Genomic DNA, 26,735 nt, shown 5'->3' with positions numbered 1-26,735 from the left:
TTTTTTTTTTTTTTTTTTTTTTTTTTTTCAGGCAGGTGTCAAGGGGTGGACTAGACCTATCTTGGGCCCAGGAATGTTATGGTGACGAGAATTATGGGGACTGATAGTGGTAAGAAAAGGAAATTACCAGATCACTGCCCACAGGTAGCTCTCAGGCTGGTTCCACACACAAAGCATAGATCTGTGTGGAAAATGGTCAGCCAAGTTCTAGTGAGCTACCCTGAGTCCTGACTGTCTGTCCCTGTGGGATCAGAACCGGGAGATGGTTCATATGCTGGGCTGGTTTTGCAGAGGGTGTGACAAGCAGGGATGGTGACTAGGCCATCTTTAGAGGCTGGGTTGGAGGAGCTGTTTCCCTACAGAAGCCCGGTCTCAAATAGCCACGTGGTGACCCAAATGACTGCCACGGTTCCCTCTTGGTGTCTGATGTACGGGTCTGAGGGCTCCTTGACCCAGCTCTTTGCTGGTTCTTAGTTCCTGGTTCCAACCAGCTGACTACTGAGCATACCCGGCTTTTGCCCCTAGAGCGGGTCTATAATGTGGTGTCCAGTTTACTAAGGTCAACATGGCTAGACAGGAATCCTGTGTCCAAAGAGCAATTCCACCAACAAGATGGAGACACCCACCCCCCAGCCCCATCACACTTGGGAGCCCATCTCTTCTCCTTTGATTACGCTAATGCCATAACCTTTTCGAGGTGCTATCTTCATGTCTCAATATTTCCAGTGTATTCTACCTGGCTTCAAAACCCTGTATACTACTTTCTCACTACGTAGACTTCTGTTCTGTTCACAGTAAGCCTTCTGTTGCAGGTTTGAGCCCCCTCCATGGGTTCCTTGTCGCTGGTCATTTAAGGTTGCTTCTTATTCTCCTGATAGCTTACCAATAATGCTAGAGATGGGCAGGTAGCCCACCCGTTTGGTTCTAAGTAACTTTTATTAATTTTTAGGTGTATGTGCATGTGAGTGGGCACATGTGTGTGGGGACGTGTTTGTGGTAGGGCGGACAGGCCTTCTTCAGGTGTCATTCCTCAGGTCCTGGCCACATTGGTTTCTTGAGACAGGTGTCTCACTGGCCCAGAACGCACTGTACATTAGACAGACTGTGCAGTGAGCCCCATGATGCTCCTCTCTCAGCCTCTGCCCTGAGATTCCAGGCACACACCTCCAGGCCAGCTCTTTTACCTGGGCTTTGGAGGTCAAGTTCCAGTCCTCATGCTTGCAAGATAACAGCTTTTCTGGCTGAGCTAAGCCCTAGCCTAAAATGTGGTCATTTCAAGCTCGGCCAAGCATTTACGATCAGGATGGGCTCAAGTGAGGAAGGCTTTTTTGCATCCTGTTGTTAGAGGATCAGGAAGATACTTCAGACAGAGCAGTGGGAGCCAGAAGAGCCAGCAAAGGGCCAAAAGAGAAGAGAGGCTGTGTGTGGTGGGACCCATGGAACGACCTTCCCTGAGGCCCTGCCTCTGGCTGTCCTTTTCATCTTTCCGGTGCTATGCGAGTGCGAGTCTCTGTGATCTCAGCCTAGACTTGCCCCAGTGCTCCTGGAATGTCTTCCTTGTCCTGGCCCAAGGCCCCATGCTTCCTCCACCTACCTGACCCCTAGCCCCGCCCAAACCTTATGCCAATAATGCCTGTCACCGAGGTCCTGAGTAGGGGATATGAGGAGAAAGTAGCAGGAAAGGGCCAGTTTTAGACTGGGGTGAGGGAGGATCTGAGCAGTGGGACTGTTTGCGGGGTATCCTAGGCCAAGTGTCCCGGGTAGTGTACTGTGAACACATAATGCAAAGCCGCTGCCCAGTGACACTCAGCGAGGCTTTCCCACCCTAACCCCTCGGCCCTTGATGTCAGCTCTTGCTTTGTTCTCTCCTTCCCACTCTCTCTCCTTCCAGGAGGGTCTCTCATGGCCTGTCTGCCTCAGGGCTGTAGGTTTGGCCCCTTAGTCTTTTACCTCCCCGTTCCCCAGCCGTAGGCTAGGCAGGATCTGCCCCCATGTCAGATTTCACACCCCCAGCCTGACTTCCAGGCTCCTCTAGAGAACTTGCTTATCTGGGGTAGATGGCCTGAGGTGGGGGAGGGGGCTTCCTGAACTGAGCCTAGCCAGGCCGGAACCTGTCCTCCTCCTCTAAGAAGGGGTAGCATGTTTTCATGCCTTGCCTTGGGGCAGTTACACTGGCCCCAAGCCTGTTCTACCTCCACTTTTGGTCCCAGCTCCTAGGTCTCTCTTCTGTCTCCCTGGGCAATGGTCCTGAGGGATGAGCAGCAGGTCCCCTGCAAGGTCGCTGAGCCCTGCCTGCTAGTTCTTAAGAACACTCTGAAATCAGTGACCAGGCATCTGGTCCCAAACTGCTTGGTTAGCTTTGAGCTCATGGCCTGTGGGAGTGTGTGCGCGTGCCCCTGCCTTTTAACTGCAGCCTTATAATTAGGTATCTCCTCTTCTGTAATAGCCGCCTCTCATCGCTGCCTTTATAAGCCCCTCGATTCCGGTGTTAGTCACACTTGGGGTCAGATCTGAGTACTGCTGCTTCCTATGCAGTGGTGACCTTGGGTAAGTTGCTTAGTCTGTGGCCTGGTTTCCTCTGTCAGGTAGGTGTTCTCTTTAGCCTCTCAGGTAACTTCTACCTGAGCTGATGTGTAGTGTTTGCCCTGAGCTCACCACAACAGAGGGCAGAGTTGGTCAGAACCTGGTACCCACATATTACTGAGGTTCTCAGGAGGAGGAGTCAGCCTCTGTGATTTGATGTTTCTACAGTGAGCATAGACAACTTGAACCAAAAAATTTAAAACATATCAACAGGTACATTCAGGCGGTCTGGAATGGGGCCTGGAAAACAGCAAGTGCTCAGAGGGGCACTTGGGTAGGTGGCCTGCAGTGAGTGTTCTGCCCTCCTGACCAAATGGGACATGTCCTCTCTCTCCTGCCACTCACCACCTTGCCTGGTAACTTTGAGCTCGTATGGGGTCCTTAGCACAGATGGCCCTGGTTCCCTCTTGTCCCTTCCCTGGAGTCTGCTGGTCTTTTTCCTTTCCCAGGGAGTCATTCCCAGCTTCCTGTGCCTTCTGACCCAGTGACCTCGGCTGGGGAGGGGAGAGCCTGCACCCCAGGAGCAGTAGCTGATTTACGAGCTTGCACCACCCTCCCCCACGGCTAGAATGTTCAGCTAGCCAGCTTAGCTGTCTGTTCAGAGGAAGAGATGGCCGAATTCTGGGGCCTGTTTTCACTCCCGTTTCAGCCCCTAGTACTTGATGCCCCATGCTTGTTCTCTGGCTTGTTGGGGGGCCTCAGGTGGGTACTCAGACTCTCCCATCAACCCCCACCCCACCCCTGAGAGTGGGAGGCTCTGCAGTGGTCTTCTTTCCCTAAAAATATGAAATCCCTAATCTCTATCCCCCCTCCCCCACTGCAAATCATTGTCTTTTGATTGTCCCCAGAGGGTGACAGTTCCCCAGGGACTGGTCCCTGGTATTTGGTTTGGAAGTGGCTTGTCCTGCTGATCTTTGCATTTGCAGGGGGTGTGGCCCTATCCTTCTTTCACAGCCTGAATGTGATAGGACTCCTCCCAGTGTGGCAAGCCCTAGTTACACACATGCACACACACACACACACACACACACACGCACACAAGCATACTGTCTTCTTCCCTAGAGGTGAGGCCTTGGGGGATTGCCTCCAGCAACTAGGGAGCCCCAGTCTTAAATCCACAGGGTCCTTTCATAAGCAAAGTCCTGGCCGTTTGACTGCTTGCTTATAGCGCTGGGGATCAAGGGCCTTGTATGCCTGCTGCCAAGTGCTCCACTGCTGAGTTGTGCCACCCTCCCTCCAACCTTCGGGTAGCTTTCTGGCCTCAGTTTAGACAGGAAGCACCTCCCCTCCCCCAGTTGAGGCTGGTGTCCCTGTCCCTGCTCCAGCTTGAGCACTTAGCACACTCTGTTGGCCTGTCTATCTGACCCGCCTTGCTAAAGGAGGCTACCTATGTTTGCTTTCTCTTTTCATCTAGAGTAGGACGGAGGAAGCCATTTCTGTCATGGGCCTGAGCCCCTGTGTTCCTAGGAACATTCCTAGTGCCAAAGATGGGCAGCAGGAGACTACTCCTGGGTCCTGAAAGTCAGAGCCACCCCCTCATGTCCCTTCCCCCAAAGAGAGTACAGAAATAGTTACCCCCTTGGGCCGGGAATACTTTCTGTGGTGGGTGGGTGGTTTGGGGGCCTTGAGCTGTTTTCTTTATTAGGTACAGATAGATGTCTTCTCTTGATTTGGGCTCCACAGGGGCCCCTGAGAAAGGAGTCCTCTTTAGGGGGTGGCAGGAAATAGGGTCTCACTTTGTACCCCTCAATGGCTTTAAACTTAAAATCCTCTGTCTCCCCAGTCACCAAGGTTACATGTGTGCTACCATGCACAATTGAAAAAGAGCCCTTCTGCGTGCCCAGTCAGAGCTCAGGGAGCTGCGACGGGGGATTAGCAGTGAGGTGGAGCTAAGATTAACCTAAAGATGGGCAACAGCCTCATAGATTTGGACCTGGGTCGCTAGCACTGGGCTTGGCTAGATGAGTCTTTGATAGGCTCCCTGAAGAGTGTGCCGATCTTACCCCTACCTGGGTATTCCTGCTAAAACTGCCCCAGGTCCTTCCCCTGCTTGTCCAGTTGAGGCACTGATCAAGGAATTCCACAAGACAGCTCTGAGGGAGGCTTGTGAAGTTTCTCTTTCTGGATTTTTATGGTTTGTTTTTTTTTTTTTTCCAGAAAGCAGGTTAACAATTAAGCTGACTGACCTTAGGGCCTGCTGGCCGCCTTTGTCCCTCTAAAGCTGGGCTACATGGCTTCCTCCCCCAGCTTCTCCTGATCCCTTGATGGTAACTGGTGGCATTAGAGTATCAGCCAGTGAGAGAGACAGGCCTAGGCCTCCAGGAACCAAGGCCTCACTGACCTCCTGTCCTGGGCCCTTTCAGTGGAGGAAGCTCAGGAAGGTGCAGGTGCAGCTGGACTTATGAAGAGAGGCTGGTGCCTGCTGGCTTCCTGGCAGGGGTGGTTCTGGGCCTGGGCCTCAGCAGCTGGGGCCTGGGTGATCCTGGCCTTAGGTGGGCCTGGGCCTGGTTGATCCTGGGTCTTGAGCACTTGTGTTCTGGGTGATCCTGGTCCTGGGAAGCTGTGAGCCTGGGTGGCACTGGGCCTGGACAACTGTGGGCCTTAGTGATCCTGGGCTTGGACAGCCGTAGGCATGGGTGATCTTGGGCCTTGGGCACCAGTGTCCAGGATGATTCTGGCCCTGTGAAGCTCTGAGTCTAGGTGATTCTGGGTCTGGACAACTGTGGTTCTGGCTCAGTGGCACTTTCGGTTTCTGCAGGTCTGTGGTGGGGGCCACAAACTAAGCAAGATGAGGCGGTTCCTGAGAACTGGACATGACCCTGCCCGGGAAAGGCTAAAGCGGGATCTGTTCCAGTTTAACAAGGTAAGGGGTGAGGGAGGGCGGGGGGAAACCCTGGCCTGGGCCTGAGGCTGGGGAGTAACACTGTCTGAAAAGCCCCCTGGGAATCTTAACTGAGAAACAGAGTAACAGTTCCTAGGAAGAGGTATATTGTTATTGTTTGCTTGTTTCTGAGGCAGAGTCTCATCCTGTAGCCCTGGCTGGCCTGGAACTCATAGAAATCCACCTGCCTCAGTCTCTGAGTGTTGGGATCAAAATGTCTGTGTCACTGTGCTGTCTAGGAATGACATTGGGCCTGGGAGTTGGAAATCCTTGTCCCAGGTCTCTCCCTGGCTACAAAGGACGCTGAGAGTTATGCCACCAAGTCCCTGTCCTTCTACCTATGACAGGCACAAAACAATCAGCCCTGCCTGCTTTGTCACAGGGCTACCGAGGAGTCTAAGGGACAGAAAAGATGAAAGCACGTTGAGTCCTGAGGTATAGTAACAACCTTATGATGCTGCGGCCTCAAGGACCATTCCATACTGCCCCAAAGGAAAAAGCTTTCTCTGCAGACTAGATACAGGCTCCAGCCTGGGTGGGGGAGGGGAGCAGCACCTGAGGGAGTGGGACAAAGTGGCATCTGAAGCCCCAGGAGCCCTACTGCTGGGCCTCAGAAGGCTAAAGAGTGTGGCAGGGCTCGGCAATCTGGAGCTGCTTGGGGGTAATTAGCCTTCTCTGTCTGCTTTGATCTGTGTCTGAAATAGATTGTAGGTCGGGGACAGCACGATCCTTTCCCCAGTCTCAGTCTCCGGGGCATGTCTATAGGTGGGATTCTGACTTTTTTGGTACTGAGGGTTGAGCCCTGGCCATCTAAGGAGCTGAGCTCTCCAGCACTGAGCTTTGGCTCCAGCCAGGAACCGTGCCTTTTACTGGGACTTTGGTTTGGGCTTCCCCTCACTCCAGAAGGAGCTAGTGAATGAAAAACCCTCTCCTTTTTCTCTTCTGCCTTTCCATTTGAGAAGTATAGAAGTTGGCTTACCCAGATCCAAAGACATCTTTTCTGCTTATGAACCAGGAGAATGTCTGTCAGCCTGTTACCTATGCAGTGGGCTTGTATACAGACGTCTCCCGAAATAGGACAGCTTGTGGTTAGCACAGTGCCTCAGGAAACTTAGGTGCTGAGTTTTGTTTGCTGGTTGGCACCTCCTAGATCTGTGTCCAGAAGTTGGGTGCAGGGGCCCAGCTCAACTGTGGGGGTGTCACCTTGGAGTTTGTCACGACGCCTGCTCCTAGAAGCAGGCTTCCCTTAGTTGGTGCCTCTTTCACTGGCTGGCTTTTAAGCCATAGACCATTATCTGGTACAGGTGTCAGGAACAGGGTGACATCTGGGGCTTGCCGCCCACATTCCTGAGGGAATCGGTCACGGGTGCTGGGTGGGACCTACAGCCAGTACCTGTCAGCTGTCCTGAGTGACCCCCAGGTGCCACTATTGTCCTTGGTGATGCTAGGATCTCTCACTCGGAAAAGGTAGCCAATTCCAGCAGAAACCAGACAGACTGGCTGAGCAAAGGAATAAACCCAGGCCTCAGTTCCTGTGTGCTGTGGGTGAGGCTAGGGTGGGGCGAAGGTGAAGGAATCTTACCCCTACCTCCAGCGTGCCCCATTGGTGGTCCCCAAATAATGTAACCTCTGTATCCCTGGGCATCATGGGGTGTGGGGGTGGGCTGGAATTCTTTCCTCCTTGACCTGGTGCTACTACTCCAACTTAACAACCTCCAATCTGTACAGCCCACGGCCTGGCTCTGTAAGACTTGAATGGGTAAGGCCTTTGCCCTTCAGACTTAGGGAGGGAAAGGGCTGATGGCGTCAAATTCTTTGTCTAGTTGGTAAATAGGAGAGAGGAGCTGGATGCACCAAGCTAGACCTCAGGGTTCTAAGGGTATGGTGGAGCCTGCAGGATGGGATTTGAGGGTAAAGTCAGATTCTGGAGGACTTGAGAATGAAGAGTTATACCCATGGCAGCCACTCACCTGTGGTCCAGGGGAATGCTGTACCCTCCAAGTGGCTTTGATCTTGTCAGTGGGTATCCCGTTGACAGTTTAGAAAAGGTAACCCAGGTTTCTTTCCTGTCAGAGAATGGCTTGACCAGGGTTTCTCACCCTCCCCACTGGTGATGTCTGGGGCCTGTTGTGTTGAGAGGATTGTGCTGGGCATTGTAGTTAGCAGCACCCAGGCTCTGACTAGATGCCAGTCTCAGGCCTCTGCCCAGATGTGACCACACACAATGTCTCCAGCCATTGTCAGTTGATACCCAGGGCTTCCGGTTACTCTTAGTTGAGAATGTCTAGAACAGGGGGGGTGGGGGGAAGGGACAGATAAAGAAGGAAGGTGGATGTCAGGAGTATCGTGGGGTCTCAGCAGATGCAGGAAGGATTCATTCAGAGGAGTGTTGTACCTGGACTTGTTTTGAAGACGGGGTCCACATTATGTAGCATAGCTAGCCTGGAGCTTGCTATATAGACCAGGCTGGCCTTCAACTCAGAGATCTGCCTGCCTCTGCCTAACCCTAACCCTCTCAAATACTAAGATTAAAGGCTCACGGTATACCCCACCATGTCCGGTCACTCTGACCATTTTGATTAGAACAGGACGGAAAGCAGTGGCTTCTATTCATGGAGAAACATCTGGTCCAATGATGAATATTGACCTAGCACTGACCGGATGGCCCCATTCACTCACTGGGAGTCCTTGGCAGGCAGCACATCTCTAGAATGGAGATGACCTTAGATTTACATTAGGTTGATTGAGAAGTAAACAGATCCAGCATGACATGAAGGGCCGAACACGTGTGGCCATGGAGTGCAAGGCTAAAGGCCATAGAATCAAATGGAGCATGGACTGCTTGTCAGACTACACACAGGAATTCGTGTGTAGGTTAGGGTCCGCTCCTACACAGTGGCTACTCACAGTATGGTCATGTCTGGGAGCGCCACCCTGAAGGTCAGGCTATCGGGCAGCATGTTGCGGGCTTGGGGTGCAAGAAAGGGACAGTCACCCCAACAGCTTACAGGTACCAGCTTCTAAACCAGTTCTAGGCCTTTCCCTCCAGCCTCTTCCAGCCAAGCTCCTTTACACCAGTGCCAGCAGACACCTCACACAAAACAGGGACATTGCCCTAGGGCCATGAGGGTTACCTGTACTTGGGCAGGAGTTGTGACCATAACCAGAGAAAAGGCTGGCTGCCAGGGGACCCAGTCTAGGTGGAGGGCTGGGTGCCTGGCATCAGGGCTGGTTGTTATAATGGTTGGAGCGGGGATTGGGAGCCATACACCCTGGGCCTTGGTTCTGATTGCGCTCTCACCATGTGACTCTGTAGACAGCGATTAGCCTGTCTGTTCCTCAGTTCCCTCCTCCGTGAGGTGGACATTACTAAGCACCCTAATGGAGGCTGGGGTAGTAAACAAGTTTAATTGCTTTATTTATTTTAGGTTTTTTTCTATATGTATGCATGTTTTGCCTTCATGTATGTGTGGGTACATGTGTGCCTGGTGCCTCCAGAAATCAGAAGAGGGCAGCTGCTAGAACTGGAGTTAGGGTTGGTTGTGTCCCACCATGTGGGTGCTGGGAACAGATTCTGTCCTCTGCAAGAGCAGCAAGTGCCTTTAACTGCTGAGCCATCTCTCCAGCCCCATGTTTAATGGCTTCTTACGGGCAGCATCTTGTAGCACGGTTTGCCCTTTGTTCAGCTCTTTCTCACAAGAACTCACAGATGGCTGTTGTCCCCACACAGGTAAGGAAACTGAGGTCTCCAGTGGTTGGCAGCCTAAGCATCCCCGAGGGCTTCTCCCAGGGATGATCAGTCAAGGTCTTGTCCCATCTGCTTACTGGCTGGTGGCCTGAGGGAACTGCTGACTTCACCTCCTGGAGCTCAGTGTCTTTACCTGCCATTCACCACTTGTAACCTCTTACCACATTTACCTCAAACCCAGTAAGACAGCTTCGGTACTGTATAGGGCCACTGAAGACTAGCTAAGGGAACGGGACTACCTCAGGGGCTGGACTTCCTAGTCAAAGTGAAACCCTGCTCTTTGAATGTTGCTTGGGGCCTGCTTGCCCCTCTGGTGAAACCCCAGCACCTGCCAATAGCCACACCCAGGTGTGAGCAGACCTAGGCCTAGGTGCCTGAGCTGGGTTGCAGCAGAATCCCGCCCCCGGCCTGCCTCCCCCAATAAATGGCGTGTTCCTGACCAGTTGCCCAGCCCAGGCCACATCGTTTTGTTGTGGCTTTTGCCTACATGAGTGTCGGTGTCAGATGACAACCACACAGAGAGGCCAAGTTCCTTGGGCCAGGAATCTAAGCTTACCACACCCAGCATCTGGCAGAGCCACTGCAGGCAGGTGGATGTGCTCCTCCTCCTTCCTCCTGTGGCCCTAAACAGCTTCTGGGGCTCTCTTCTCAGCCCCTGACAGACACCACAGGAGGAGAGGCCTCCCCAGCTGAGTGCAGGGTGAAGGACAACACCCCCTACCCACACCCCATCTCTCACAATCTCACAGGGACTTGGGCTAATATTACAGCCTGGCGGCTTCTGCTCATCTTTGCTCTCCTTTCCCTGTCAAAAGAGCCCATTGTTCGCTTCTCTCTTGGCAGAGGTCACCTGAGCCCAGGTAGCAGGACAGGACAGAGGCTGAGGAGACGAAGGGGGGGAGAGCTGTGGAGCTTTGATCCACCTTCCCATTCTATCCTGAGCTAGAGTTCTCTAGGGTCTGGAAATCCCGTGCTTACTGTATACCTGAGGCTGTGCCTGCTGCCCACATGCTCTGGATACAGGGAGGACTCTGTTGCTGGTACCCTGTGGGCACCTCCTTTGAGAAAGGACATCTTACCCTTCCAGGGACCTGACTAAGTTGGGGAATTACCACCGTTGGAACTTACATTCAGGGGACTCTGAAGCTTGAGAGTTTACAAGAGTCTTAGCTGTGGAAGGGACAGCCAGTGTGGGCAGGGCACTTAGGTACAGAGTGGTTGGGGCAGACTCTCTTTCCCTTACCTGCTTTCTTTCCCCGGGACACACCCAGGCTTCCTAGTTCCTCCATGTGCACCTACTAACAGGGTTCACAGCGCCTAGGCCTGGCTTTCCCTCTTCACGGAAGCACTGACCTGAGGAGTCACCGCTCACTCAGGCCCTGTCCAGGGAATGTCCTGGGGAGCTTATGTCCCTTTTGTCGCTTTGGGAGGAGCCTTGGTCCCTCAGTATTGTCAGCTGGACAAGATGCCCTGGGGGCAGGGGTACACTACAGAGAACTGAGGACCGCAGCAGCCAGCCTGGCCTGGGGACAGTTGTTGTCACATTGGGGCAAGCAATCAGAACACACTCTGTCTGTATTCCCAAGATGCCTCATGTTCAATCCAAGGATACACTACTCAGGGCATCATGGGTCCCATTCTGGTGAGGCCTAGTGAGCCTAATGGTGCCTGTTCTCATCTGCAAGGGCAGAGAGGAGTGGTCACGGTACCCGCGGACGGACTCTGAAGGAAGTGAGGAGATGGGGATGCCCAGCCTGTGCAGCAGGAAGGATTGAAGCAGGACTATAGAAGTACTTGAGAGCTGATGGGGCCGCACATGGCCTCAGAGTCCAAGAAAAGCTGCAGATCTGTCTCTCTTGACTTTACTTTCCTGATGATGATAAGAAGTCAGAATGATCTGGGGGAGCATGTTGGTCCAGTAAGAATATAATAGGAGGCTGGGCTGTGCACACCTTTAATCCCAGCACCTGGAAGGCAGAGGCAGGGGGATCCTTGTGAGTTTGAGGCCAGCCTGGTCTACAGAGTGAGTTTCAGGACAGCCAGGCTATGCAGAGGAACTCTGTCTTCAAAAACAAACAAACAAAGAATATAATAGGAGCCATGCATATAATTTAAAGTTTCTAGCATTAAATAATCAGAATTAATTTGCATAAGAATTCTGTTTAATATAAAAAATGTTATCTTTACATGTAGGCAATACAATTATTAGTAAGATGTTGTGATTTCCACGTGTGTGTTCAGGGAAGGAATTTTTTTATGTATATGAGTGTTTTTATTTTTGTGTGTGTATGAGTGCCTACATGTATGCCTGTGTACCATATGCATGCACTGCCCCACAGAGGCCAGAAGAGGGCGTTGGATCCCCTGGAACTGGAGTCAGAGACAGGTGTGAGCCACCATGTGGGTGCTGGGAATTGAACACAGGTCCTCTATAAGGGCAGCCAGTGTCTTACCTGCCTAGCCATCACTCCAGCCCCCATTTGTTTTGTTGATACTAAGTCTCTAAATTCTGGGATTTTTTTATACTTTATAACAGTCTCAGTTGTAAAATAAACTCTTTGAAAAGATCTGTTTTCAGAGTTTGCAATTGCAGCTGTAAGGTGTGGTCTGAGGTTGGCCCCCTTCAGGTTGGTTTAGTAAAGAGACTTGAATCCTTTCCCTGTGGCAGGAAATGTTCTTTCTTTCTTTCTTTCTTTCTTTTTTTTTTTTTTTTTCCGAGACAGGGTTTCTCTGTGTAGCTCTGGCTGTCCTGGAACTCACTCTGTAGTCCAGGCTGGCCTCGAACTCAGAAATCCACCTGCCTCTGCCTCCCAAGTGCTGGGATTAAAGGCGTGTGCACCACTGCCCGGCCTAAATGTACTTTCTTTTCCTGTTTTTTCTTTGTTTTGTTTTTGTTTTGAGACAAAGTCTCCTGTAGCCCAGGCTGGCCTGGAATTTACTATATAACCAAGGCTGCCCTTGAACTCCTGTCTCTCATGACTTCACTCCGAGTGCTGGGATTACAGGGGCGAACCCCTGTACACAGTGTGAATATCCAGTCATATGTTTAAATTGGCTGAAATAAAAGAAACTTTAAATATCATCTCCTTGGTGTAATAACTGCCACTCTACAAATGAGCCATGGCCACACATGACTACAGTCCTGGGCAGCTCAAGGTGTGGGGCCTCCTACTGGGCCTCAAGCTCCTGAGGGTTTATCCCCATCCCACCCCCAGTCCTCCAAATTCTACATTCCAAAGGGTTTGGCCAGAGCTGTCACTGTTTGCGGTAATGGGAAAATGCTAATTTCAGGAGCTTGGAGCTTTCTCCTGGCCTCTGCCTTCTCCAGGCTTCTGCATCCTGGGATCAGCCAAGGCCTCGTAGGCCCCGCAGGAGCGTGTCCCACACAACCTGTGTGAGTTCTCTGCTCTCCTTTTTCTGGGAAATGTTTGCATTCCAGTCACTCAGCTATCTACCCAAGCCTTTTCAGGCTCTGCATTTTTCACATAGCTGAACAGGGACCGGGGCTGGCTGGGGCCCTCCGCCTGGGGTCCTGCATTCCTGGCTGACTATCCAGGTATGGCCATTTGTGTGTTCCTGTTCCGTCCACCCACCCAGTCAGCCCCAGGGATCCTCCCAAGGAGGCATTTGTTAGAGCTGTCCTCCCTGACCTGAACTCTTCCCATGAGCCACTGGGCTGGATTGTGGGGAGGTGCGGCCCTTGAGTTTCCTCCTGCTGTCGCCAGCTTATCTCTCTGTACTGCTGGCAGTCTGATAGGGGTGCTCGGTAACACTGACAGGAGCCTGGGGGCCGCCTCGTCACTCTTCTGCACACTGCAGATTTAGCTAAGTAACTTACAAGGCAACTGGTTGCCATTGTGCCCTGCTTTAACCTACTTCAGCAGAGTCAGTGCCCTGTGGGGTAGGTAGCTGATTGGGAAGCAGAAGCCCAAGTCTCCTGAGGGATGCTTTGGTATCAGCTGTTTGTATCCGCACCTCAGGTCCGAAACTCCTCACACACCTACAGTGAAAAAGGCCCAGAGCTACAGGCGGGGATAGAAGTCCAGACCTGACCACCAGGGTGGCTGACATTGGGAACCCTGGGAAGGAGACAGTGACCCCTCAAGAATATTCTCCAGCCGTTTTCAGCTCCTTCTTAAGCCTTTAGCCACTGGGTGATTGCACACAGATGAACAACTTGGAAAGCTATACGTGTGCGTGAACACGCGTGGGCATGTTATGTGATGTGATCCAGTCATAGCTCTGTATTTTTTAAAAATTATGTATAACCAGGTTTCGTGGCACACCCCTTTAATCCCAGCGTTAGGGGGGCAGTGGCAGGTGGGTCTCTAACCAGCCTGATAGTGAGTTCCAGGGCAGCCAGAGCTACATAAAATAGAGTCCCTGTCTCCCTCATCCCCTCAAAATTGTATATGTGTAATGTATATATATGTGTATAGTTGTATGTAGTTATATAGTGTGTGTGCTCGCATGTAGGTGAATGTGTGGCAGAGGACAGCTAGGAATATGGACTACAGAATAAATGAGTCCAAGCCGAGGAGGTGCTGAGCCCCCTCCCTGATTGAGCTGTGGCTCCCCAGCCCTGCCCCGGCCCTGCAGGAACCTGGGGATTTGAGGGTAGTCTATAGGCCCAGCCCACATGCTTCTCCTTGCAGACAGTGGAGCATGGCTTCCCACACCAGCCCAGCGCCCTTGGCTATAGCCCTTCGCTGCACATCCTGGCCATCGGTACCCGCTCCGGAGCTGTCAAGCTGTATCCTTTCCAGTGCCTGTTGCCCTGGGGAGAGGCCAAGGTGGTCTCTGGGGGGTGGGGTAGATATCTGGAGAGGGCCTGTCTTACCCTGCTTCTTCTTGGGCACTTGGTCCAAAAGCAGGAGACAACTTAGCACAGCGATCCATGTGTCCTTTAAGGGGGGAGTGGGCTTATTTTCTCTTCCCTGGCTTCTCAAGTTCCCCTCTTGACTTGTAGCTGGGGACTTCAGGACTTGAACTGTGCTTGATTGTAGGCCCCTGGATGACTACCACGTTGTCCAGGCCAGTTGTATAGTCTTTTGTCCACAGCAGGGGGTGACTGGGATACAGGTGGTTTCAGCAGGGAGGCCCCACCCTGGGACAACTCCTCCAGCTGGAACAAGCTGGGCCCTGAGTCCTAGGCAGCGCCTGGCATTCCTGATGTTTAACCTACACCCTCCGTTAAGAGACCTAGAGAAGCTGGGAGACAGGAGCCCACCTTGGGTAGCTGAACTGGGACCTCCTCCTACAAAGACAGACGACACACCTGCCATGGGCTGGGCTGATGAACACACAGGAGGCCAGGGCCAGAGCCTTGCTGTTATAGACCAACCTTGCCCCAGCTGGTTAATCATTACCAGCCAGGATCACATCCTGGCTACCAATTGCTGGTGCCAACTCTCAGGGCAAGGCTGCTGGGGGTGCCCCGTACTGTGCCCCACGGTCTCATGGGTGCCCCCAGGTGACAGATGATAGGCCTGTTGTTACAGCTCAAGTTGCAGGGGTGGTGTGGAGGGAGGGGTGACAGCCTAACAGTTGACAGGATAGGGAATAGGGAATTGCCCCACCCCCACCCCAGACCTCACACACCTGCTGGGGCAACTCTTGCCAGGGTCGGATCACCGACTGAGCGCACCCAGCCATGACCACTGCTATCTGCCCCTACCCTGTGCCCCTGGACATGGGTGCACAGGCACCTGTCTGGGTGGACTCCTTGCTACCCAGGCCACAGACCACCACTAGGTTTGGGGAGGATTGCTTTCTGAGGTTTTCCTGAACCTTCAAGATTTGGAGCCCCCGGGGTAGAGTTCATGGGGCTTCACAAGGAGAACAACGCTGTGTTACAGATCCACTTCCTGCCTGGTCAGGTGAGCACCTGCTTGGGGAGGGGTCTCCCAGCTTCCTTCTTAACCCTCACATCTTCTGGAAGGGATAGTATGGGGGGGGTGGAGTGGCCCTGGACTCTTTCTCTTTGTCCATCTAGGGGCTCACAGGCCACCCTGAGAACCACAGAGGGGCTTTTGTCTTGGGGCTCCTTGAAAAAGTCGGCACAGGCTGGGCTCCCTGGGGAATTAAAGGCCCTGAAGGGTGTTGCTCTCTATAGCAAGTTCCTGCCCCATCCTCTCCCTAGTGTCAGCTGGTCACTCTACTGGATGACAACAGCCTGCACCTGTGGAGCCTGAAAGTCAAGGGTGGAGTGTCAGAGCTGCAGGAAGAAGAGAGCTTCACACTGCGTGGCCCCCCAGGGTAAGGGCATAGGGGTCCTCTTTCTTTTCTGGGCCCTCCTTTATTCTCCCTTGGTTCTAGGGTGGGCTCATCTCTTGGGTCCTGTTGAACCACTGGCAGTGTCTAACTCGTGCTCAAGCTACCATCTCGTGCTCTGGCGCTCCTTCAGACTGACAGGCTGTGCCCTTCCCATGCCCACGTCTTCTGTGCATGAGAGAGAGTGTCAGGCCTTGTCCTTGTCTTCCAATTAATTCATGCTCTCTGCCGCCTGAACAATGACTATGTCTCAGCTCAAGATGCTCTGAAGCTGGCCAAGGCCTTCAGGAGCCTGGCTTCCCTAGACAAGGCCTTTCCCAGGGCTGGGAAAGACATTGCATCCCTGGGGTCCCCCCTTCCGGACAGCCAAGAGCTCAGCAGCAGCTGTCCCTGTCGCAGGGCTGCCCCCAGTGCCACGCAGATCACTGAGATCCTACCTCACTCCTCCGGAGAACTGCTCTACCTGGGCACGGAGAGCGGGAGCGTGTTCGTGGTGCAGCTGCCGGGGTTCCGCACGCTGGACGACAGGACCATCAGTTCAGATGCGGTTCTGCGATGGTGAGCTAGCTGCCTAGGGCCTCGAGTGTGGGCCATGGCCTTCTCCCTTTAGTCCCCAGTAAGGGCTACTTGCCATTTCTATCCTAGGACGTCTAAGGGGCTTCAAAGTAAAACCCTCCACTTTCTACCTGTTCCCAGTTTCGTCTCAGTCAACCCCATATCTATCAACATCGTAGCCCTAAAGTGATTTTGTCATTTAAAGGTGAGAGATGTGGCTGAGTGTGGTGGCACATGCCTTTAATGCCAGCACTCACAAGCCGCAAGTAGGTGGATCTCTGTTCAAGACCAGCCTGGTCTACAGAGTGAGTTCCAGGACAGCCAGGGCTACACAGAGAAACCCTGTGTCAAACCAAAACAGCAAATGGGCTAAATCAGGGGTTAAGTGCACTGGATGATCATTCAGAGGACCCAGGTTCCGTCTCCCCATGGTGGCTCACAATCTTGTCTGTAACTTTAGTCACAGGGGATCTGACACCCTCTTCTGGCCTCCAGAGGTACTGTGTACATATAATCCATGGACATACATGAAGATAAATCACCCAGACGTCACCATCATCATAATGATCGTAGAGGTAGTAATACATAAGGGAAGTGAGCCCCAGATTCCAGTGTGTCAGCACCTTTTTAGTGCTGTGCACTGTGCACACAGGACCACGTCTCTCAAAGCTCCGAGCACTGTGCAGTGACAGAGCCCAGGCTCAGACTGACTGCATCAGCTGAACTGGCTGTGGCTCAAAAGCCTGGAGGCTTGTTCACATCATGTCTTGGTGACAGTATCTGCCACAGAGAGGAATTCAGAGCATATCTGGGGATGCAGAGGGGACGGGAATCTGGGGCAATACAATTGGACACTTCCACAGTGATGGAATGTGTTGTACACTTCCAAGGCAGGTGGCCAGTGGGCTAGCACTCACCCCTGGAGGCCACGGACCAGGCTCAGGACATAGTCAACTGACAAATCAGGCTAATTTTCATGTGGGGATGAAGCAGGACCCATCTGTCCAGCTGCAGCACTGCTGGCTGGGGGGATTCCTGTGTGGGGTGGGGTCCTTCTTACTACAGCCCTGTTCCATTCCCACTTGACAGGGCAGGGCAGGACGAGGCTAGGGCAGCACACCTGAGGTCAGAGCAAAGCAGTTTGTAGGGTGACAGGTGGGATGGCTAGCATCCAGCCTGGTTTAAGTCTATGGGCAGGACATAAAGAGGATGAATTCTGCACAAGTTGTCCCATCAGGGCCCAGCCTTGCCCCTCACCTTTCACTCCTCACCCCTCACCCCTCACCCCATGGTGGCTGGCTGAGGCTAGTTGGGGAGGGGCTAGAGAGCACCTGAGAGTTCCTTCTGGCAGTCTAAATCTTTCTTCACCTTTTACTCTGACACTTACCTAGGTTTGTTTGGGAAGTTTTGAAACAGGTTCTCCTTAGCCCAGGATAGCCCCAAACATGCTGTGTGTCTAAGGCTGATATCTAGATTTTTCTGTTATCACTTCCTGAGTGCTAGTACTCTCGCTGCATGCCATGGTTTTTATACTATTTCATGGAGTCTAGGTGTTTGAGTTTTCCTTCCATTAAGTCTGCTGACACTGCATTTACCAAGGTCTTCATTCAAAGAAGTAAATACTACAAGACAGAGACAGAAGTGATTTATCATCCTTGTAGGGTGATCTCTCCACCTTGCCACCTTGCATGTGTGTGTGTGTCTGTGCATGTCTGTGCGTGTGTGTGTGCATGTGTGTTAGTATGTGCTGGGAATCAAGTCCAAGTCCCAGGCATGCTGGGAAAACGCTCTGCTGTTGAGCCACAGCCAGCCCATACTGATGTATTTAGTGACCTAAGATTGGAAACCATCTTAGTTTTTCTTTCTTTTTTTATTTTTTATTTATTTATTTTTTATTGGATATTTTCATTTCAGATGTGCTCTCCTTTCCCCATTTCCCTCCCACTCTTAGTTTTCCTTTCTGATAATATTGTTTATGCTCATTGAGGAGGTCTTAGCCAGGCCCGGTTGTGCACACCTGTGATACCAGCCCCGAGGGGGGCGGGGGGAGGGGAGGCTAGAACTCACTCAGGAGCACAGGTACTGATGTTGCAACAATGTAGATAAGATTAGCATTGATCAACCTGGCGGTGGTGGTGGCACACACCTTTAGTCCCAGCACTTGGGAGGCAGAGGCAGGCGGATTTCTGAGTTCGAGGCCAGCCTGGTCTACAGAGTGAGTTCCAGGACAGCCAGGGCTACACTGAGAAACCCTGTCTCGGAAAAAAAAAAAAAAAAAACAAGCAAACAAAAAAACAACAAACAAACAAACAAAAGATTAGCATTGATGGCTTGCACAAGGATGACGAGTCTCCATAGGCCTCACTAGCCAGCCAGTGTGGCTGGACCAGTGAGTTCTAGATTCCACAAGAGATCCTGTCTTTAAGCCAGAGAATGGGAAGACAGTGTCAGATTCTGGCCTTTGCATGAGCACCCTCCCCCCCCACACACTAGTACATACATGACCACACTTGCAACATACCACACACAGAACAGCTGCAGAAAACGGCCATCAAGACATCTCAGCACACAAGGTTTAACACTGGCCACTCAAACCCCACAACTTGTATATGATCCCCAGGACTCAGTTAAAAGGAATCAAGAAATGACTTCAAAAGACTGTCTTCCGACTACACACATGCCGTGGTTTGTAGGTGCCATATTCACAGATATACATCACGCACACCGACAGAATAAATAAAACAAAAATTTAAAACCTAAACAAGGGTCTGGAGAGGTGGCTCAGAGCAATGTCTTGTCTGCACTTGCAGAGGACCCAGGTTCAGTTCCCAGCACCCACATGGGAGCTCACAACCACCCATCTAACTCCAGTTCCCAGGAATCTGCTGCCCTCTTCTGGCCTCTGTGGGCACTGCACACACAAGCTATTCTAATACACATAAAATAATTGCATCTAATAAAGTAAAATTTTAAAAAATTATTTAAAACAAACAAGCACATTTAATTTTTCAGCAAATTAAATTCCTGAGAATGTTCCTTGCTTTCATTAAAACCGTCTTCAGGGCTAGATAGCTGGCTCCATGGTTAAGGACTTTCTATCCTTGCAAAACACTGAGCTTCAGTTCCCGGCACACACATCAAGTGGCTCATGGCCGTCTCAGCTCCAGCTCCCAGGGGCTCTGCTGCCTCAGGCCTCTACTGGCATCAGCACTCATGTGCACATGCCTACACACAGGCACACACATGTATGCATGATTAAAAACAATAAAATTACCTTTTTAGGGAGTGGGTTGAAACGGTCTCTCTCTACCTCTGACTGTCTCAGACCTTGCTAAATAGACCAGGCTTGCCTTGAACTCACAGAGATCCACCTGCATCTGCCTCCCAGTACTGGGATCAAAGGCATACACTACCACACTCAGATACTTTCAATTTCTCCGTAAAGACTGGAGTCTCTGTGTGACCAAAACTAACCTCGAACTAGTGTACCTCAAGCTAGCATTTGATCTTGAGCACCTGGTCCTTCTACCTCATAAGTTTGAGGATTCTAGTATCTGTCATCATATCTGCCCCCTGAGTTTTGTGTGTGTGTATGTGTGTTTGTGTGTGTGTGCACACGTGCATTTTAACATAAATACCATGTCTTGTTCTACATGACCCTCCCTGTGATATAGCCAGCCCCACCACCCTCCCAGGCTGGAATGTGAGGTCCCCACTGTCCCATGGGCTCACGGCACTCCCTTGCCTAGGTTGCCAGAGGAGGCCCGCCACCGGCGAGTGTTTGAGATGGTGGAGGCTCTGCAGGAGCACCCTCGAGACCCCAACCAAATCCTCATTGGCTACAGCCGAGGCCTCATCATCATCTGGGACCTTCGGGGCAGCCGAGTGCTCAATCACTTCCTCAGCAGCCAGGTGGGTGCTATCTGGAAGGGTGGCTCTCCCAGGCCCATGTGCAGACTGCAGTCCTAATCCCAGCCTCTCATCTCTTCTTTTCTTCCTCCAAAGCAACTGGAGAATGTCAGCTGGCAGCGGGACGGCTGCCTGGTTGTCACCTGCCACTCCGACGGCAGCCATTGCCAGTGGCCTGTGTCCAGTGACGCCCAGAACCCAGAACCTCTGCGCAGCTCAATACCTTATGGTCAGTGCTTCTGTGTAGAGAGGCTGACCTTATCCTCTGCCTGAGAAGCACCTGCGGCCTTTCCTGGTCTCTGGTTTGGGCTGCTTAGCTCATAGAAGCAGATTCTGGGCCCAGAGAGGTTCAGAGCTTGGGCCAAAGCCACACAGCTGGTTTTCTGGTCCCCACTGTGGCTGCCTCGGGGAACTGCACAGAGACATCCTTCCCATTACAGGTTGACTGTGGTTAGAGTAAGGAATCTAGACCTTCTGTGAGACCTGCTCAAACTAACACCTTTTCTTTCAGGTCCCTTTCCTTGCAAAGCTATAACCAAAATCTTCTGGCTTACCACCAGGCAAGGGTAAGTGCGGTGCCTTGTCCCTCCTGCTTTGTATAGACAGCCTCCCTGGAAACATCCCCAGGCTCCTGCTCAGGGAGACAGTGCCTAGTGAAGACCTTCTAGGATCTTAGTCCCTGGTGGGGGCAGATTTGTTGTTTGTTAGACCTCTCAGTGAATGGTGTCTGCCAAATCCCTTCCTTCAACCTTCCCAGAGAGATGCTGTCAGCTGGAGTTCCAGACTATTGTGGTCCAGCCTCATTTCTTTAGAAGGAGTTGTGTGTAGTGAGGCAAGCCCGGTGTGGGGACAGTTTAGGAGGTCACTGTGCAAGAGCAGAATTGGCTGCAGAAGCCCAAGGCTCCTATCCAGGGTGTCCCACCTCATGCTGCAGTTAGGAAGAAACGGGGTCAGCTCTGTCTTTCTAGTCATGCTGGAGACTGGCCTCGTTCAGGCTCTGGGTTCCCGCTGCCCCCAGACCCTGCCACAGAGGCTGGGGCTTTGCCCTGTATTCTCTATCAGGTCTCAGATGCTAACCCCGCTTGTGACTGTCAGGAGTTGTACAGAAGCCCCTGTCCACCTTTCTCCTGTGCCTACAGGTTGCCCTTCACCATCTTCCAGGGCGGTATGCCACGGGCCAGTTATGGGGACCGCCACTGCATCTCAGTGGTCCACAACGGCCAGCAGACAGCCTTCGACTTCACGTCCCGTGTCATTGACTTCACTGTTCTCACGGAGGCTGACCCTGCAGCTGGTAGGAGAGCTTTGGAAGTTAGGGTGCTTGGCAGGTGCAAAAATGAAGGCCACTGTGTGGACATTCCCAAACCTGCCACCCTGCTGGGTCGGGTCCCTCGACCTTACTATCTTTCCTTGTACCACTAATGCCAGTGACACCCATGAACCTAACTCTGCCTCTCCTTGCCATTCTCCAGGGTGGAGACCCAGTCTGGAGGGCCATCCTTCCAGGCCACACCTCTTGCCTGTCCCAACCCCAACTTTGGCACATCTGTATTGCTGGATTTATTCCAGTCCAGCTCGGCGAGAGGGTCCTGGCTTAGATGTGGTTGAAGTCTGGGTGGGGTAGCAGGTGGCCATCTGGGGCCAGCCCTGAGTCAGCCTCATAAATGTGAAAACAGGCAAGACCAGCAAGGGTTGGTGTAGAAACAGGGACACCCGGGAACTGTCCAGGAGAGGGAGGCCAGGCTTCCCCTACAGATGACCTGAGCCGAGGTCCTCAGGGGTGGAGGCGGGCTGCTCCAGATGCTCTTGCCTCTGAGTCTCCTTTCTGAGCTTCCCACTCCCAGAGAGACCCTGGGCCCGTGGTTCCTTCTTTCTCAGCTTCTCCTCCCTCTTCTTGCTACCTAGAGCTATCCTCCTCTCATCTCTTCCTTGATAGGCAGTTCACAGGTGGTGGCCGCTCTGTGGGGACGCAGACACACTCTCTAACTTGCTGCCTGTCCCTGCTTTGGGCCAGCAGGGTAAACTGAGGCACTGTGTGATAGAGCAAACACTCACCATCCCTCCCTTGACATAGGGCGTCAGTCAAGGCCAAACATTAGGAAGAATTTCCCAGGGGCTTGTAGCTGCTCCCATCCCTGACTGAGCTCAGGGCCTCTTGTCCGGCTCTGAGGGGTGTGGTCGTAGAGAGCCCTTGCTCGCGGCACTTCAGCTTGCCAGCTCTTATTTTTCCCGAGGCAAGCAGAACAGATCCATCTCCCTGCCTGGAGCTTTGTCTACAAGCCAGACGGGGCTGGCTGCCTCTTCCTAGCCCTGACTGTCTGCCTGTCCTCCAGCCTTTGATGACCCCTACGCCCTGGTGGTGCTGGCCGAGGAGGAACTGGTGGTGATTGACCTGCAGACACCCGGCTGGCCAGCAGTCCAGCTGCCCTACCTGGCTTCCCTGCACTGTTCCGCCATCACCTGCTCGCACCATGTCTCCAACATCCCCCTGAAGCTGTGGGAACGTGTTGTTGCTGCAGGCAGCCGCCAGAGCTCACACTTCTCCACCATGGTAGGGCCAGCCCTCGCCCCGAGCCCACTCCTGTCATGGGCTCAAGTTCTCTTGGACTTCCTGCTCTCTTCTTCTAGGAGTGGCCCATAGATGGGGGCACCAGCCTGGCCCCACCTCCACCCCAGAGAGACCTGCTGCTCACAGGGTAGGTGACTTTAGTGGCTACTTTCCATGTTACAAGGGGGACATGGTAGGTGGGAGTGGACCCCTGGGTTGTGCATTCGAGACCCCAGGCACTCTGGCTGACAAAGCCCTCACCAGGCTCTGCCCGCAGGCACGAGGATGGCACGGTGCGGTTCTGGGATGCCTCGGGGGTCTGCTTACGGCTGCTCTACAAGCTCAGCACTGTGAAGGTGTTTCTCACAGACACAGACCTCAGCGAGAACCTCAGTGCCCAGGGTGAGGACGAGTGGCCCCCACTCCGCAAGGTGAGCCCTGGAGCCTGGGAACCGGGGTGCAGGGAACCACACTAGGATGTGCCCGTGGCCACTCACAGGCGTCCCTTCCCTTGGCAGGTGGGCTCCTTCGATCCCTACAGTGACGATCCTCGGCTGGGCATCCAGAAGATTTTCCTCTGTAAATACAGTGGCTACCTGGCTGTGGCAGGCACGGCAGGGCAGGTAGCAGACTGGGCAGGGTGGCATTGAGGGCAGAGTGGTTGGGTGGCTTTGTGGGGAGTAGGGGGACAGGAATCCCTGCCCAAGGGCATTGTTAGGAGCACACCTGCAGCTGTTCCCAGCAGATGCAGGACACTTGCTTCCCTATTGAGTGACACTGTTCTGCCTCCAGAAATGAGAATCTGGACTGGAGTCAGGCAGAGAGAGGCCTTGGACTTCGGCCTGGCTCCTGAGTCCTTTGCTGGGCTGTGTTGTCCAGCCTCTGCTGAGCTATCGGCCACCCCCACCTCAGGTGCTGGTGCTGGAGTTGAACGATGAGGCGGCAGAGCTTGCTGTGGACCAGGTGGAGGCTGACCTGCTGCAGGACCAGGAAGGCTACCGCTGGAAGGGCCACGAGCGGCTCGCCGCCCGCCCCGGGCCCGTGTGCTTTGAGGCAGGCTTTCAGCCCTTTGTACTGGTGCAGTGCCAGCCCCCAGCCGTGGTCACCTCCTTGGCTCTGCACTCTGAGTGGCGGCTTGTGGCCTTCGGCACCAGCCACGGTTTTGGCCTCTTCGATCACCAGCAGCGGCGGCAGGTCTTCGTCAAGTGAGCGGGGCGTCTGGGGCTTGGATCTGGGACCTTGTGAGGATCTCCTTGTAGTGTTGATGGCCTGACATGTCTTCCCTCCCATTTCCTCAAGGTGCACACTTCACCCCAGTGACCAGCTGGCCTTGGAGGGCCCACTGTCTCGAGTAAAGTCCCTCAAGAAGTCTCTCCGCCAGTCATTCCGTCGAATGCGCCGCAGCAGGGTGTCCAGTCATAAACGGCGGCCTGGTGGCCCCACAGACGAGGTGAGGCCCCAGGCTCAGAGCAGCCACCTACAGGCCCATACAGCTCTCCCTCCTTGGGCTGTGAGTTCAGGATCTGAATCCAGATCAGGTAGGTTCACCACCCACTTACCAAGTGGCCTTACATGGGCCACACCGCCTGGCGGCTCAGCTACCCACACCAGCAAGCCACACACCAGCAAGCCACACACCAGCAAGCCATAGCTGTGCCACTTACGTTAGAGGCAAGTCCCAAGCAAATATGCACCACTGTGTCTTAGGGTCACTGTTGCTGAGATGAAACACCGTGACCAAAAGCAACTGTGGAGGAGAGGGTTTGTTTGGTTTACACTGCCCCCTACCACACAAATAAATAAATACAAAAAATAATAATTCACGGAATTGGAGAAAGTCTGGTGACCGAAGCCACTTGGAAAGGGTTTACTTGGCTCACACTTCCACATAATCAAAGGAGGTCAAAACAGGAACTCAAATAAGGCAGGAGCTGATGCAGGGGCCATGGAGGGGTGCTGCTTACTGGCTTGCTCCTCATGGCTTGCTCAGCCTGCTTTCTTATAGAACCCAGGACCACCTGCCCAGGGGATGGCCCCACCCACAGTGGGCTGGGCCCTCCCATATCAATCACTAAGGAAATTTTCAATGAGTTTGCCTATAGATCAATCTTATGGAGACATTTTCTCAACTGGGGTTCCCTCCTCTCAGATGACTCTCACCTGTGTCAAGTTGACATAAAATTAGCCAGCACAACTGTCTTATTATTTTTCTGTCCCTTTTCAACCATGAAATGCTGGCAAGTCAGGCAAGTTCACCTCAGAGAATCTCTAAGTTGCACAAAGCTCTCTGGTCCAAGCAGTCAGATAGGCATAATTGTGGCCAGCCCTTTCCCAGAAGAATTAGCATTGATTGAGTCAGTATTCTGAGGGGCAGAGGCAAGAGCCCAGCCTCAGGCCCAGCCCAACTTCCTGCAGGCGCAGGCTCAGGCTGTGAACACCAAGGCCGAGCGGACAGGCCTGCAGAACATGGAGTTGGCACCTGTGCAACGCAAGATCGAGGCCCGCTCAGCAGAGGACTCCTTCACCGGCTTTGTCCGGACACTCTATTTTGCTGATACCTACCTGAGGGACAGTGAGTAGCCAGCCTGAGGTTAGGGGTATAGAACACATCCCTGGTGGGCAACACCCATGGCATGAGGCCACAGAAGGATGGGCTCTCTGCCATGAGGAAGAGGGTAGATGGGTACTCCCCGTGTGAAATCACGTGGGCAGTGCTGCTGCCTGGGACCCTCAGAGCGGTGCTCCATCGTACAGACAGAAATCAAGCCAACATCTGCCGTTCTCCTTTCCCCTGGGACTTGCCAGCCAGGCTGCCTGGCTTGATAGCCCTGCCCCAGTGCTCGCCGGAAGTATGGACTTAGACACACCGCGTCCAATTTAGAGGAGGGAACTGAAGCATAAAGAAGCTTGCCAACTTGACTTTAGAGTTTCCGTAGCAAGGCTGTGTGGAAGCCCAGGTTGCCGGCCCCACTCAGCTCCCAGGGACAGGGGTTCAATTCCCAGACCTTTACCCTTTTGGCAGGTTCCCGCCACTGTCCTTCGCTGTGGGCTGGCACCAACGGAGGCACCGTCTACGCCTTTTCCTTGCGCGTGCCTCCTGCAGAAAGAAGAGCAGACGAGCCTGTCCGGGCGGAGCAGGGTTAGTGGTGGATAGAAAACAGAGGGTCTGATCTACTTGGGTTGGGGAGTGTGGTGTCACTAAGCCACCCATCATAGCTCTGTCCCCAACCTACCTCTCCCCCAACCCGCCTCCTTTGTAGCCAAGGAGATCCAGCTAATGCACCGTGCACCTGTGGTGGGCATCCTGGTGCTTGACGGACACAATGTACCCCTTCCCGAGCCCCTGGAAGTAGCCCATGACCTGTCGAAGAGCCCAGACATGCAAGGCAGCCACCAGTTGCTTGTGGTGTCAGAGGAGCAATTCAAGGTGCCATGTGACAGGGTCCCCTGGGTGTCCCTGAGATATCGGTAGTGTTCAGACTCTGGATGGACACAAATGAGGATATCGGGGGTTGCTTGGAGTAAGAGCCACAGGGTCACAGGAAGTGAGGAAGGGATTTTGTATGTGTCAGCCTTAGGCCCAAAGGTCAGAAGTGGGAACACGGAGGCAGGACCTGAGTCTGTGCGAGGTACAGGATGCCCAGACTTGATGACAGTGGCCTTGTACCCTCCCAACTCAAGAGCCATTAAGACCCAGATGCCCTTGCTGCACAGCAGGAGGTGTCTGCTAGAGGACAAGGTCCCAGTGGTAGTAATGGGTAGGTAAACCATAGTCTGGTTATGGTGTCACTCATGTCCAGCTGCCATGTGTGCCCAGGTGTTCACACTGCCATGTGTGCCCAGGTGTTCACACTGCCCAAGGTCTGGTTTTGGTGTGACTCATATCCAGCTGCCATGTGTGCCCAGGTATTCACACTGCCCAAGGTGAGCGCCAAGCTGAAGCTGAAGTTGACAGCCCTGGAAGGCTCACGGGTCCGACGAGTCGCCGTTGCCCACTTTGGCAGCTGCAGGGCTGAGGACTACGGGGAGCACCACCTGGCAGTGCTCACCAACTTGGGTGACATCCAGGTGGTCTCAATGCCCCTGCTCAAGCCCCAGGTGCGGTACAGCTGCATCCGCCGGGAAGACGTCAGCGGCATAGCCTCCTGTGTCTTCACCAAATATGGCCAAGGTGTGTACGGACTGGGGCCTCAGTGAGGTTGGGGTACGGTGAAAGGGGCTCCGGGGCACTGCCAGGG

General features: G+C 53.2%; 1 protein-coding gene across 10 annotated transcripts in view; it reads left to right on the top strand.

Moving 5' to 3' along the window:
- Llgl2 (LLGL scribble cell polarity complex component 2) overlaps positions 1–26,735 on the top strand; it is a 34,178-nt gene that overhangs the window by 5,741 nt on the left and 1,702 nt on the right. For 4 of the 10 annotated variants that reach the window (XM_028752855.1, XM_028752850.1, XM_028752847.1 and 1 more), the window contains exons 2-20: positions 5,342–5,446; positions 13,868–13,965; positions 15,010–15,091; positions 15,355–15,470; positions 15,885–16,043; positions 19,790–19,952; positions 20,046–20,178; positions 20,461–20,515; positions 21,089–21,243; positions 22,283–22,500; positions 22,578–22,645; positions 22,775–22,928; positions 23,016–23,120; positions 23,410–23,702; positions 23,797–23,947; positions 24,913–25,069; positions 25,520–25,636; positions 25,758–25,924; positions 26,404–26,668. In XM_028752855.1, coding sequence (XP_028608688.1) covers positions 5,372–5,446; positions 13,868–13,965; positions 15,010–15,091; positions 15,355–15,470; positions 15,885–16,043; positions 19,790–19,952; positions 20,046–20,178; positions 20,461–20,515; positions 21,089–21,243; positions 22,283–22,500; positions 22,578–22,645; positions 22,775–22,928; positions 23,016–23,120; positions 23,410–23,702; positions 23,797–23,947; positions 24,913–25,069; positions 25,520–25,636; positions 25,758–25,924; positions 26,404–26,668 — 2,731 coding nt within the window. In that variant the 5' untranslated portion in view covers positions 5,342–5,371. The other 6 variants (XM_028752849.1, XM_028752848.1, XM_028752851.1 and 3 more) reach the window with 6 other exon arrangements.

This window comes from Grammomys surdaster, unplaced genomic scaffold, assembly GCF_004785775.1.
Source record: "Grammomys surdaster isolate TR1022 unplaced genomic scaffold, NIH_TR_1.0 125940, whole genome shotgun sequence".
Taxonomy (NCBI): domain Eukaryota; kingdom Metazoa; phylum Chordata; class Mammalia; order Rodentia; family Muridae; genus Grammomys; species Grammomys surdaster.
Note: the sequence above shows the minus strand (reverse complement) of the source record. Positions and strands in the feature narration are given on the sequence as shown.